This window comes from Heloderma suspectum, chromosome 4 (genome assembly GCF_057233095.1).
Source record: "Heloderma suspectum isolate Gila_16-S chromosome 4, 16-S_ref, whole genome shotgun sequence".
In the NCBI taxonomy this organism is placed as follows: domain Eukaryota; kingdom Metazoa; phylum Chordata; class Lepidosauria; order Squamata; family Helodermatidae; genus Heloderma; species Heloderma suspectum.
Window position 1 is genome coordinate 188,235,928 of NC_139461.1, and position 13,129 is coordinate 188,249,056.

General features: G+C 39.8%; 1 protein-coding gene across 2 annotated transcripts in view; it reads left to right on the forward strand.

Annotated features, from left to right (window-relative positions):
- The window catches only part of WDR47 (WD repeat domain 47), a 45,750-nt gene extending 38,577 nt beyond the window's left edge, over positions 1–7,173 (forward strand). The window contains exons 11-16 of one of the 2 annotated variants that reach the window (XM_084851561.1): positions 713–793; positions 2,923–3,092; positions 3,310–3,480; positions 3,773–3,904; positions 4,959–5,177; positions 5,633–7,173. In XM_084851561.1, coding sequence (XP_084707687.1) covers positions 713–793; positions 2,923–3,092; positions 3,310–3,480; positions 3,773–3,904; positions 4,959–5,177; positions 5,633–5,775 — 916 coding nt within the window. In that variant the 3' untranslated portion in view covers positions 5,776–7,173. The remainder of the gene's footprint in view (positions 1–712; positions 794–2,922; positions 3,093–3,309; positions 3,481–3,772; positions 3,905–4,958; positions 5,178–5,632) is intronic. The other variant, XM_084851562.1, reaches the window with a different exon arrangement.
- Positions 7,174–13,129: the final 5,956 nt, after the last annotated feature.

A 13,129-nucleotide genomic window follows, 5' to 3' on the forward strand; every position in this document is an offset into this window, starting at 1 on the left:
GTATAGTCTCATGGATCTCTTCTTAAGTTCTGGCCTTAGCATTGGAAAACAGGAAAGGAGACTGCTGGAGTGGGGCTGGGAAGGGAAGAGAGAGACATAGAGAAAACAGCCATAGGGCATCATTAGAAAAACACAAAAGAATGTTGTGGCTGTTGTGTCTTCACGCCCTCAGTTATGATGCTACATCTGGTTGTCTGCAAGCAATTTGTACTTGCTACCGGCTACCGGCAACAATTATTATGCATAACTGACCACTCCGTAGCAACTCCTAATATTGGCGACCTTGGCAAATAACTCACAAGTTGTTCCATTGGAGTCAGTGAGATTATGTGGAAATGCTTTTGGATTCATACTTCATTTTTGGTTAAAAGTCTGAGTAAAGCAAGAAACCAAAGGAAATAGTTTCAACTTCATGCTGAGCTTTTTCACCTGTGTGTTCTTGTGTGGCTGCAAGCATGGCAAACCAGAACAAATGTTGTTTGTGGCAAATGCTGTGGCAGTACAGGAGACATCACATGCTTGCTGTTGTTCAGTGAGTTGGCAGTTTGCTTTATAAAATGTTTCCCAAGTGTAGTATTCTTTATAATGTGACCCATCACAAGCCAGCCATCACCATGTTAAATGTAAAAAGCCATAAATATGTTACTCACACAGATATTTTGTGAAGTGTGTGTTCAGTCTCTTTATAACTGTTTGCTTATATGCTGTTTAGCTCCTCCTCTGCTGTCCCTCGAAAACTGGTATTTGACTTAGGCAGATCTTCGCTCTCTTCCACTGTAAAGATCACAACAAAGTAACTAGTAAATTTATTTCCTCTTACAAACACTTTGGTGTTGCCAGATCATTTGGGTTTCTTTTATTTTCTTTTGGCTTTTTATTCTGTGCCTGTTTCATAACTATTTGAATATATCACCTTCTCCATATGTTTTACTCTGCTGCCTCCACTTTTCATATCTTATTATACCAACTGCACTTTCCAGCTTCTGCAGCATGACTATTTAAAAACAACAACAACCTGCTGTTACTAAAAGCTTCTTGGTTATATTAACTTTCAGTTGCCCTATTAGCATCTTACTTTTATTTGAGCTGCTCAACAGCCAAATATTAACATTATTCCACTGCTTTTACGCAATTTTCACTTCTCCGTATAAGTAATGATTGTAAATTGACTGTTTTCTTGAATCTTAGATAAATAATGGTTAAATCTGGATAGAAAATAGAAATAATGCTAGGCAGATATTATTTCCATGACCTTTTAAAGGCTATGGATTGTAAATCATTATTGCCGTTTTCAGTGTATAAAGTACAATAGAAATTGCAGGTGGTACATTACAGGAACTGTGACCGTGTCTGCAGATCCCTAAATCTGGTTTCTTATAGATTACTTAAGCTTTTAGTGTTCCATTTATCTTGTATTTACAATTTCTAAAGCATTGTAGTAGAAGTGGCTGGTTGGCTTTAGGAAAGGGGAAATGGTGGTCTTTCTTCTCACTTTAACTCTGTAATCTGGAAATAAAGTTTTGGGGAACCCAGTCCTATGGGTTGGCTTCAGCTGCAGTAGTGCTAGAAGTGATCTATTCTTTTTGTAGTTAAACTCTGATTTTACATAAAGATTCTGGATCCCGCTGCTTTGCTTTGTGGCTGAGAAAATGCCAGAGGATGCTGGGGAGGGAGGGTACAGTCACAGGATTCTGTCACACAACTATATAACTGATCTAGTGTGCCACAGCAAGGACAGGAGACAGCTACCACTGTAACAGTACTGATAAAGCTAGGGTTTGGTGCCAGGGCACCATTTATGTCTTCTGTGGCAGTGGGGTCATTAACTTCTCCTCATCCAGTCAGCTATTGTTTCAGTGGAGCTCTTATAGGACCAGGTCATTGGATTAGTAATTTTCAGACTGTATTCCTTGGGCTCCATGGAAGCTTATTAGGATTCCACTATGAGACCTTTGGAAATGGGAGGGCAAGACATGTACATCATCAATCTTTCTCAGAGACTGCATATTGCAAGGGAGCATATTGGGCAGGTTCTAGGATGCCATTGGCTGGAATCCAGAGGAAGCTGAGAGTATACTTAAGATTGCACCATGAAATCATCTGTAATGTGCAGCAGTTCGAAGGTGGGTGCATCCATGTGGAAAATGGTCTCAACAAGGTTGAGAAGTTTGAATTCCACTGCATTAGACTAAAGGCCAAACGAGAAGAGACATGTGAAATTGGTGACTCCCAAGTTCTCTTAAAACCTGGACATCCCAATTTGTATTGGGGCAGAAGATAAGCCTTTCCCTAGCTGTTTTCTCTCACTCCCCACCACGATACCATTGATCTCTGGGAGACTTACGTCTGAGTAGACATGCATAGTATTGCACTACAATTTTCCAAAATAGGTGGCTCGGTTTTTATTTCAAATTGAAAACTACAATGTAGGAAACAAGTTGTGAATTAAATATTTAAACTTCAACACAATCCCGCTGACTGCAGGAGACTTTACTTGCTAGATAGTGGTGGTGCTGGGTTTGTTTTGCTTTGTTTAAACCTCCCCCTCCCACTTTATAGCTCTTTCATACAAACTTTTGAAAGTATGGTAGCTCTCTTTTTCATGTTCGACGAAAATGGACTTTCCTTGAACTCCAGCCTTTATGATAAGATGTACCTCTGCTGCTATATTTCATATTTCTAATACTTATGCCATTTAAAAATTACTCTTGGTGAAAATGATTATTCTTTTCCAATATATTCAGGCACATATATAATACGTATATATTAACACAAACACACACACACACACACACACACACACACATATATATATATTCTCTCTCTCTCTCTCTCTCTCTCTCTATATATATATATATATATGCATGCACAAACACTGAAAAAAGATATAGTAATCTTATCATCTTTAAAATATTTTTCTAGTGGTAGTAACACTCCTAAACAGCCAGTAGTTCGTTTCAAACGGAACAAACATCACAAAGGATCGATCTATTGTGTGGCATGGAGTCCCTGTGGACAGTTGCTGGCTACTGGTTCCAATGACAAATACGTTAAAGTCCTACCTTTCAATGCAGATACCTGTAATGCAACAGGTAAGATGTTTAATTGTTTGAGTGCATTTGACTTTTTTAACATTTGGAGAGCATATAAATTGTTACATAGTACATGAGATTAGAAAGCTTGATTGATTTATATAAGAGACCCAGCATTAAATCTTAAATTATTACATTATTGGGCTTAAATTATTACTGCATTAGCCTATATTAAGCACATCATTCTTCACTCTGCTATCTGTTTACATTTGTTTAGGCCCAGATTTGGAATTCAGCATGCATGATGGAACCATTAGAGATCTAGCTTTTATGGAAGGTCCTGAAAGTGGTGGCGCTATTTTAATAAGTGCTGGAGCTGGGGACTGTAATATTTATACAACAGACTGCCAGCGAGGGCAAGGTCTTCATGCTTTGAGTGGTCATACTGGTATGTTGCTGGCACAGCTTTGGTAGCTTTTGTCGAAAGAATCAGTTTTACAAACTGTTGTAACTACAACTATTTGTGTTGCTGGATGAACAAATCTTTTAAATAAACTTTAAAATGTGCACATTGTAAGTGTGTAAATGCACAAATGTCTGGCACAACCACCCAGGAAGAAGTTACCTTTCTCCTTAATTGTATGCTGCTGACAAAAGAGCATTGCTGGCTATACCATGAAGGATGTCATAGTGGCCTTTTAAAACCATAATTAATACAACTCAGGATTTCTTATGTGCAGGTCACATTTTAGCACTTTATACATGGAGTGGATGGATGATAGCATCTGGATCCCAAGATAAGACTGTGAGATTCTGGGATCTCAGAGTACCCAGTTGTGTTCGGGTTGTTGGAACAACATTTCATGGAACTGGTAAGGTTACTGATGTTGGAGCTGAAAGAAATTCCTCACCATAGGTAGCCATTATAATTGTTCCTTGGAAGCTGGAGGTCCACACATAACCCTAACCTATGGTTTATTTAAACCATGGTTTATTGCCTTGCCCAGGGTTTGTTTGGCAGATGATCGAACAAATAATGGTTTGTTTTCTCAGTGCCTGGGTTGTTTGTTTTCCTCCTTTTTCGCCTGCTCCCTCCCTGTATCCCAACTGCCTTTGTGGCACTGCAGTACTGGCATGTAAAGAGGCTGGGTTTTTTTTTTACTACTCTTGCCTACTGCTTCTGTAGCCTGGAAAAATAACCCACAATTCTGGGTTTGCATGTAATGACAACCCATGGTTTAAACAACCCACAGTTCACAACTCACCAACACACCACGGGTTCTCTTCATGGGCTGTTCATGGTTAACAACACATAGTTAATCCATAGTTCTGGGCTTGCATGTGATGACAACGCATGATTCGGCAAACCATGGTTTGTCATTACATGTGGACCAGGTCATTAAATGTGGGAATTAATGTCTTCTTCATAACAATTGTGCAAAGGCTAGTAATCCCTTTGTTACATTATCTGACGGTTTATTCTTCTGATAAAAGGCAATGATTCCATAAAAGATTTGTTTTAAACCATGTAGATATTTTCCTGTGTGTTTAGTGACCAGAGGTCAGGACCACTTTTTTCCTCAAATGGCTATGAAAGACTTTTTTTAAGGTTCAGAATAACATGAAACATTAACCAGTCTTTTCTGTTAGTGACAAATACATTTAGCATGCTCAAAACAGTCAGTCAACTACTCCCAGCTCTGTCTGACCTGCAAGGATAGCACAAACATATTTGAAATATTCTTTTTAAATATAAATTATTGTACAGTTAATATACTTCTATATTAATATGTATATTATTGACTAGAAATGCATCTGGCTTTGTTCTGATCTTGTGCATTTTAGGAGGACTTCTTAAAGTTCAAAATTATGGAAGCAGTATATACAGGATTGTATTGACTTAACAGGTGGGATTTCTTCTTACAGGCAGTGCTGTGGCATCAGTAGCTGTAGATCCTAGTGGTCGTCTTCTAGCTACAGGCCAGGAGGATTCCAGTTGTATGCTCTATGATATTCGTGGTGGGCGAATGGTGCAGAGTTACCATCCTCATTCCAGTGATGTCCGTTCTGTTCGCTTCTCCCCTGGGGCTCATTACCTCCTCACGGGATCTTATGATATGAAAATAAAGGTGACAGACCTACAAGGTAATTTACCTGATATATCAGCAATGAACAATCAGGGAAAGAAATAGCATGGCTAAGCAGGTGCTTCTAACTCTCCTTCTATAAAGTAGGAAGTGGGATTTGTGGGTGAGAGCTATCAGCTTCAGATAACCTGCGGAATTCAAGGATGTCATTGCTAGTGGAACCAAAAAGTCCTTTCATTTATTGCAGCTATCAAATATAAATATCAGTAAATATCATTAAACTCAATGTGACTTATTTTGAGTAGACATGTATAGGATTATTTCTGCTGTAATAGATGAAATTAAGAAAGAAGTAGAAGCCATTTGTGTAGCTTTCTTCCCTCTTGGCAACATACAAACTGACTCTGGATTTACCAAGTTTTCAAGGATTTAACTAAAATGGTTGTTAAAGTAATGGAAAAGTAATTATGTAAAGTTTATGTAATCAATAATGATTCTAATCCTTTTTCATAGGTGACCTTACCAAGCAGCTTCCAACTATGGTGGTAGGGGAGCATAAGGACAAAGTGATTCAGTGCAGGTGGCATACACAAGATCTTTCCTTCTTGTCATCTTCTGCAGACAGAACTGTAAGACTCTGGACATACAATGGCTAAAGGTAGTCTTAAAGGCAACCTATACAGATAAAGCACAGACACATAGGACTACTGGACCATTCAATTAGGCATTAAAGAAAGAGCAGCATTTGATCAGGAAAGTGTCTCATGGAGAAGAGACGCTTCCCACAGATACCTTATTGCTAGGAGGTGATGGTGTGTTATAGTATTTTTCAGTGCTTTCCATGTGATCTCATGCTGCTATGGCCTGTTGTAGTCTTGTTGCCGAAGTCTGTTGAAAGAGCTCTTGCAATGTCAGTGTGCACTCAAAAAGTAAGACTAATTATGTGTTTACAGTTTTAGTGTTAATTGCATTCCCTGGTCTTTGCGTCAATGACAATTACTTCTACGGAAACAAAAACTGAATCATATTTCAGTCAAACTCACATACAATATCATTAGGTCCTCACAAAATAGACAATTTTGAAAAGACACTACTTATGCTGTGTTCCACACTACTGCTTACACCCTGTCTTAGTGGTCAATTTTCTTTTCCATCAAAATTTCATGTTTTGATTTATTACCTATAATTATGACCTCTAAAAGTGGTTAGGTAGCGGGTGACACTTGATCATAGTCCGTTATATATAATGTGCTGGTTTTTCAATTTGGACTGCTTTTTACTATTAGATTATGTTCAACATTAAAACTTTTGGTGGAAAAAAACATTGGTGTGCTGAAGAGACATTAACACTTTTGAATGCAACAAAATACCTCCGTGTAATGTTCTGTAGGAAAGCAAGCACGCAGTTGGGTGTGGTTGGTACAGTGACTTTAATGAGAATGGGCATGATCCCACAAACCTTTATGCACACCTTGGGGAAAACTATGTATGCAGCTGAGATTTCTCTGAAGTTTTCACCGGACCCCATTGCATTGCTGAAGATTTTAATATATTTCAAACTGAAAAGTAGGTTTTTCTTCAGAAATACAAATAACTGTTTTGAAAATGTCAAAGAAACCTCTGTTTGCACATGCTGTTTTCCCCTATGTGTGCAGATAGAGTATCATAAGAATATTAAAGGCAACAGCATGGCTTGAAATGCTATGTCTGCATGATAATGTAAAACAAAATGATTTCCCAGTTCAGAAGCTTATTTGGATTTTTTAATTTCTTGCACTGTCTATATAATAGAGTTGCAATTTTATTTCTAAATATCTTTTAGAGTATTATGTTTATGTATTGTTTTATATTTTCATATTGTACAGTTATATTGCTTTTAAATTAAATTCTTAAATATTTAGATTATTTATTTGAAGTACAGTTACGGTTTGGCTCTAATTAATAAATTCTGTGCACTGTAGCAAGATCTTTTTAACTATCGTAAAAAAAGTTGAGGTTACTATAGAAATGTATATGTGCTTTAAACTCAATAAAGACTTCGACACCTGAAAGTGAAAGACAAATCATTTTGGCATTTCTATACTAAAAAGTACTTCATTCTGCAAATGATTATACGTTGTACTGCTTCAATTTAAGAATGTTGCTTTAAAATAAGGCATAGGGCAATATTTAAAATAATTATTGTCATGAAGCTACTCTTAAGAGTGGTTCACTAGTTTACCCTCATGCATATGTATGCAAAAACCTTCAAATCTGTTACTATATTACACTGGAGTTCTGGTATTCCCCTGTTCACTATGTATTAACCAATATTTAGCCAATGTTGATAACATAGAAATGAATATTAAAATATGCCATATTGGGGATATTGCCAGAATCTAATGAAATGTTGACAAGCTCATTTAGAAAGCACCCTCTTCAGCATAAAAGTTCCAATTTATGTGCTTCATTTCAGTACTTAGATTGCTTTTGTGCTTCACTACATTCTAACTTTTCAAAATCTGTTCTGCATCAGCTGTTCAAAAACTGAAACCCCAAAGACCCTGTAGCATAGCCATGGTCAATGACAAGTGGTATGTAGCTTGTATAAAGCTTGTATTCACTATTCAGCCTGTGTCTTTTTGTATGGGTTGCATATTGAATTCTGCTGATTTAGAGCTTGAATCAAAGGGAACAGTGTCAGTTTATTTATGTATTTATTTGAAATATTTTTTTATACTGTCTTTTAAGGCAAAGCCCCCTCAAGGTGGCATACAAGATAAAATGTTAAAACAATAATGTATAAAATAGAGTTTACTTAAACAGCAGGATAAAACATGTAAGATAAAGATGGGTATCTGTTCATTTAAAAGCAGACTGGAAAATCCATGTCTTGTTCAGACGTCTTCAAAAACAGAGAAGGAGCTGTACACACATCCCACAGTAGGGTATTTCATAAAGATGGGGCCACTACAGCAAAGGCCCTATCTCTTGTGCCCACCAACATATTAGATTTTACCAGTAGGCTCTTGAGCAGGGCCTTTGTGGCTGGTCTTACAGCCCAGGGTGGTTTATACAGCTACAGACGGACCTTCAGATACCCTGATCCCAAGCATTTTATGGCTTTAAAGGTGATCACCAGCACTTTAAATTGGACCCATAGATACACCAGCAAACAGTGCAGCTCGTATAACATCAATGTTATATGTGTCTAGCCCCCAGAAGCAATGAGGCAGTTGTATTTTGCACCAGCTGAAACTTCTAAACTTTAATGGCAGCCCCATATAGAGCGCTTTACAGTAGACTAGTCTGGATGTAACCAGGGCATGGATGACTATATCAAGGTCTGCTTTTTCTAGACAGGGATGCAGCTGCCGAATCAGCCAAAGCTGATACAAACCATGCCTGGTCACCGACACTTTCATAAATAACACTGAGACCAGGAGAACCCCCATGCTGTACACTTGGTCCTTCAGGAGCAGTGCAGCCCCATACAAGATTGGTTTCACACCTCCATCCTGAACAACAGGTTTTTCCAATTATAGTACTTCTGTATTGTCTGGATTAAGCCTTGGCTTGTTTGCCTGCATCCATCTTAAAATTGCCTCCAGATATGTTTTAGGATTTCTACAGCCATCCTGGGACTAGTTAGAGGAAACAATAGATCTCTACTGATCATACTGTAAAAAAAAATTTTACATTAATTTTATCATCTTTAAAAAGTAGATACATTCTGTAACTCTAGTTACACCGATGGAAATAGTAGCATTTAAACTGTATTTATTTACCTACTTAGAACATTTGTATGCCGCCCCATAACATAACATTCTCTGGAGTTATCTGAACTGGTAGTTATCCACCTCAGTTCATCCAGCAGGGGCATTTGGAGTAGGTCCTCTGAAGCACATCTTAAAAGTTTGGGAAGGTGTATACAGGGGAAACTGTCTTTCAGATAACCTGGTCTCAAGCGGCTCACAGCTTTAAAGGTTAAAACCAGAATTTTAAATTGGACCTGGAAATACTTTATAGTCTGAAAAGGCTCTTTATGGGGCTGTTCACACAACACGATAAAATCAATACACTAACCCACACTCAGTGGTTGAGTGTGGGTTGTTTTGAACCATGGGTTCAAAAACCCATGTTGTCTGAATGCAGCCAGGGTGGCTTATTTTCTCAAGGCACTTTGAGAACCCATGGTTTGTTGTTGGGTTGTTCAGGGTGGTTAGCAAGCCACCCTGGCTAAGTTCAGGCAACATAACGCATCCTGCAGAAAACGTGCTACATTCAGACAACACACTAACCCACCGTTCAAAACCACCCACACTCAACCACTGAGTGTGGGTTAGTGTGTTGTGTGAACAGCCCCGAAGTGACTTACAAAAGATTTTGACAATAAAAGCATATTTAGATCTAATATCAGGAACAAAAATAATATGGTCTCCATATAGTGCCAGGATTATTCAGGCAGTAATTCCTGTGCTCATACTTTGGTCTTCCCCAGTGTCACCCTTTGATTGCCACCTACCAGACAGCAACTCCCACTCAGGACCTCCAACGTAAGGGAGTGGAGTTAAGCAGCTGGAACTCAGTGACTGTTGGACCTCACAATAACCCATGACAGGTTTAATAAGCCACCATGTTTTATTTAACCAATCGCTGGTTGTTGTGTCATTGGTTGGAATTTTTTTAATCCACGATGGCTTATTTGGCAAAAATAAGGCACTCTGATAAGCTAATAGGGTTGCCTGGCAACAGCAGTCAAAACCGTTGTGGCTGCTCTGTTTGTTTTCTTGCCTGAGAACAACATAGCCTACACATGCAACAAGTGCAAGTTGATCACACTGCTGGAAGAAAAAGTAAGAGGACTGGCGTGGTGACTGTCGACCCTCCAGGGAATAAGAGACGACGAAGAGTTCTTGGACAGAATGGTGGAACTACAGCAGCAAAGTGAAGAACAGAAGCTAGAAGAGCAACAGCAAGTTGAGGCAGAAGAGGAAACTGCTGAGATGATGTAAAATGACATAGAGGATACTCCTTGGAAAAGGGTGACAGGAGCAGAAGCACTAGAAGCCACACTGCACCAGTGGAAGCAGTGGTGCTATAGAACCATTTCCAGGTACATGAGGATGAGAGTGGAGGACAGCCTGCAGAGGAAGAATTACAGGGGAACCTGCAGGAGAATGAGCAAGAGGCTGAAGGTCAGTCAAGCAGAGGCAATGAAACCAAGGCCTACAACAACAGGAAGAGAAGAGCAGTAGTAGTGGGAGACTCCTTGCTGTATGGGATCGAAACCCAAGTATGTAGCGAAGACCCGTGGACTCGCCAGGTGTGCTGTCTCCTGGGAGGATGGATCAGAGACTTGACTGAAGGGTTGCCTGCACTCAAAGCCCACTGACAGGTATCCTTCTCATCCATGTGGGAACAAATGATACTGCCAAGTGGAGCTACAAAGAAATCACATCAGACTTTGAAGCTTTGGGAAGGAAACTCAAGAACTTTGGGGCCCTGATAGTTTTCTCATCCATCCTTCCAGTAGTTAGAAGAGGGCTAGAAAGGGAAAGAAAAATACTCCAGGTGAATGACTGGCTATGAAGGTGGTGCTGGCGAAAGATTTGGATTCTGGGACCACAAGCTATACTTCTTGGAAGATGGACTGTTGGCAAGGGATGGGTCGCACCTCACAAAGGCTGGGAAGAATGTGTTTGGCCACAGCATGAAGAACTTTATCAGGAGGGCTTTAAACTGAATCCTACGGGGAAGGGAGACATAAAGTTGGAGGTAACAGTGGACGAAGGCGCATGCACCGCAATGGAGAGAACAGCTCTAATAGTGCCCAATAATAGTCTTCACAAACATGTAGGAAGAAAGCCAGACTATGAAGCACATGGTCTTCAATGTCTATATACTAATGTCCAGAGCATGGGAAACAGAACGAACTTGAATTCTTAATACAGGAGGGAAATTATGACTTGATAGGTGTAACTGAGACTCGGTGGGATGACTCTCATGACTGGAATACAGCAATTGAAGGATATAACTTGTTTGAAAAGAACAGGAGGAACAGAAAGGGAGGTGTGGTTGCACTATGTGTTAAAAATACATATCTCTGCACAGAAATACAGGAGGATGAGCTTGGTAGCCCCATCGAGAGCATCTGGGTTAAAACACATGGAGCAAAGAATAAAAGGAATCTGGTGGTCGGAGTCTACTACCGGCCACCCAATCAAGGAGAAGACGAGGATGAAACTTTTGAAAAGCAAATAGCCAGTGTTTCAAGGAAGCATTATGTAGTAGTAACGGGGGACTTCAATTTCCCTGATATTTGTTGGGAGACAAATTCTGCAAAACATGGCCCCTCCAAGAAATTCCTGACTTGTGTTGTGGATAACTTCCTTCTACAGAAAGTAGAGGAAGGAGCTAGAGAATCGGCTATCCTTGACTTGATCCTAACCAATAGAGATGACTTAGTGGATAAAGTAGCAGTTACAGGAACTCTGGGGGAAAGCAACCATGTTATACTTGAGTTCTTGGTTCTAAAGGAAGCAAAAGCCGAGTGTAGCCAAACGCGTATCCTGGATTTTAGGAAAGCCGATTTTAATAAACTCAGAACAATGATCAGTAAGGTCCCATGGCAAATGACTCTAACAAGAAAAGGAATCCAAGATGGGTGGGAGCTTTTAAAAAAGGAAATTCTCAAGGCACAATTACAAACAATTCCAACAAGAAAAAAAAGGTGGAAGACAACAGAAGAAGCCAACGTGGCTTCACAAAAAGCTTAGAGATGACCTGAAAACAAAAAAGCACACATATAGGAAGTGGAAGGAAGGACAAGCAAGAAAGGAAGAGTACAGGCAGGTAGCACAGAATTGCAGAGATGGCGTCAGGAAGGCTAAAGCTGTGAACGAGCTGAGGTTAGCGAGGGATGCTAAAAGCAACAAAAAGGCTTTCTTCAGCTACGTGCATAGTAAAAGACAGGAAAGAAATGGTGGTTCAACTATTAATAAGGATGGCAAAATGATAACAGATGACAAAGAAAAGGCAGAAGTGCTCAATTCCTACTTTGGCTCAGTCTTCTCCCAAAAGAGGGTCTATGACCCACCTGGCAAAGGCAAAGTACAGGCTGAAGGGGCAGGATTGCAGCTTGAGATAGATAGGCATCTGTTCAAGGAACACCTAATTACTTTGAATGAGTTCAAATCTCCAGGGCCAGATGAACTGCATCCTAGAGTAATACAGGAACTGGCAGAAGAGCTCTCAGAACCACTGTCTATTCTCTTTGAGAAATCATGGAGAACGGGTGAAGTGCCAGATGGCTGGAGGAGGGCTAATGTTGTCCCTATCTTCAAAAAGGGTAAAAAGCAGGAACCTGGGAACTACAGACCAGTCAGCCTAACATCAATCCCTGGGAAAATTCTGGAGCAGATTATAAAGCAATCCATCTGTAAGCACCTTGAAAACAATGCAGTGATTACTTGAAGCCAACATGGATTTGTCAAGAACAAATCCTGCCAGACGAATCTGATCTCATTTTTGGATCAGGTCCTCCCTTGTGGACTGTGGGAATGGTGTGGACATAATATACCTCGACTTCAGCAAAGCTTTCGACAAAGTGCCCCATGATATCCTGATGAGCAAACTAGCTCAAAGTGGACTAGATGAAACAACTGTCAGGTGGATCCACAGTTGGCTACAGGATCGGACTCAAAGAGTGCTTCTCAATGGGATCTTCTCAAACTGGGGAGAGGTAATGAGCAGGGTACTGCAGGGCTCAGTCCTGGGCCCAGTGCTCTTCAACATTTTTATTAATGACTTGGAGGCAGAGGTGCAGGGAATGCTGATCAAATTTGCAGATGACACAAAATTGGGTGGGATAGCTAATACCTTAAAAGACAGAAACAAAATTCAAAGGGTTCTTGATAGACTGGAGCGCTGGGCAGAAAACAACAGAATGAAATTTAATAGGGATAAATGCCAAGTTCTGCACCTAGGAAAAAGAAACCAAATGCACAGTTACAAGATGGGGGAATACAT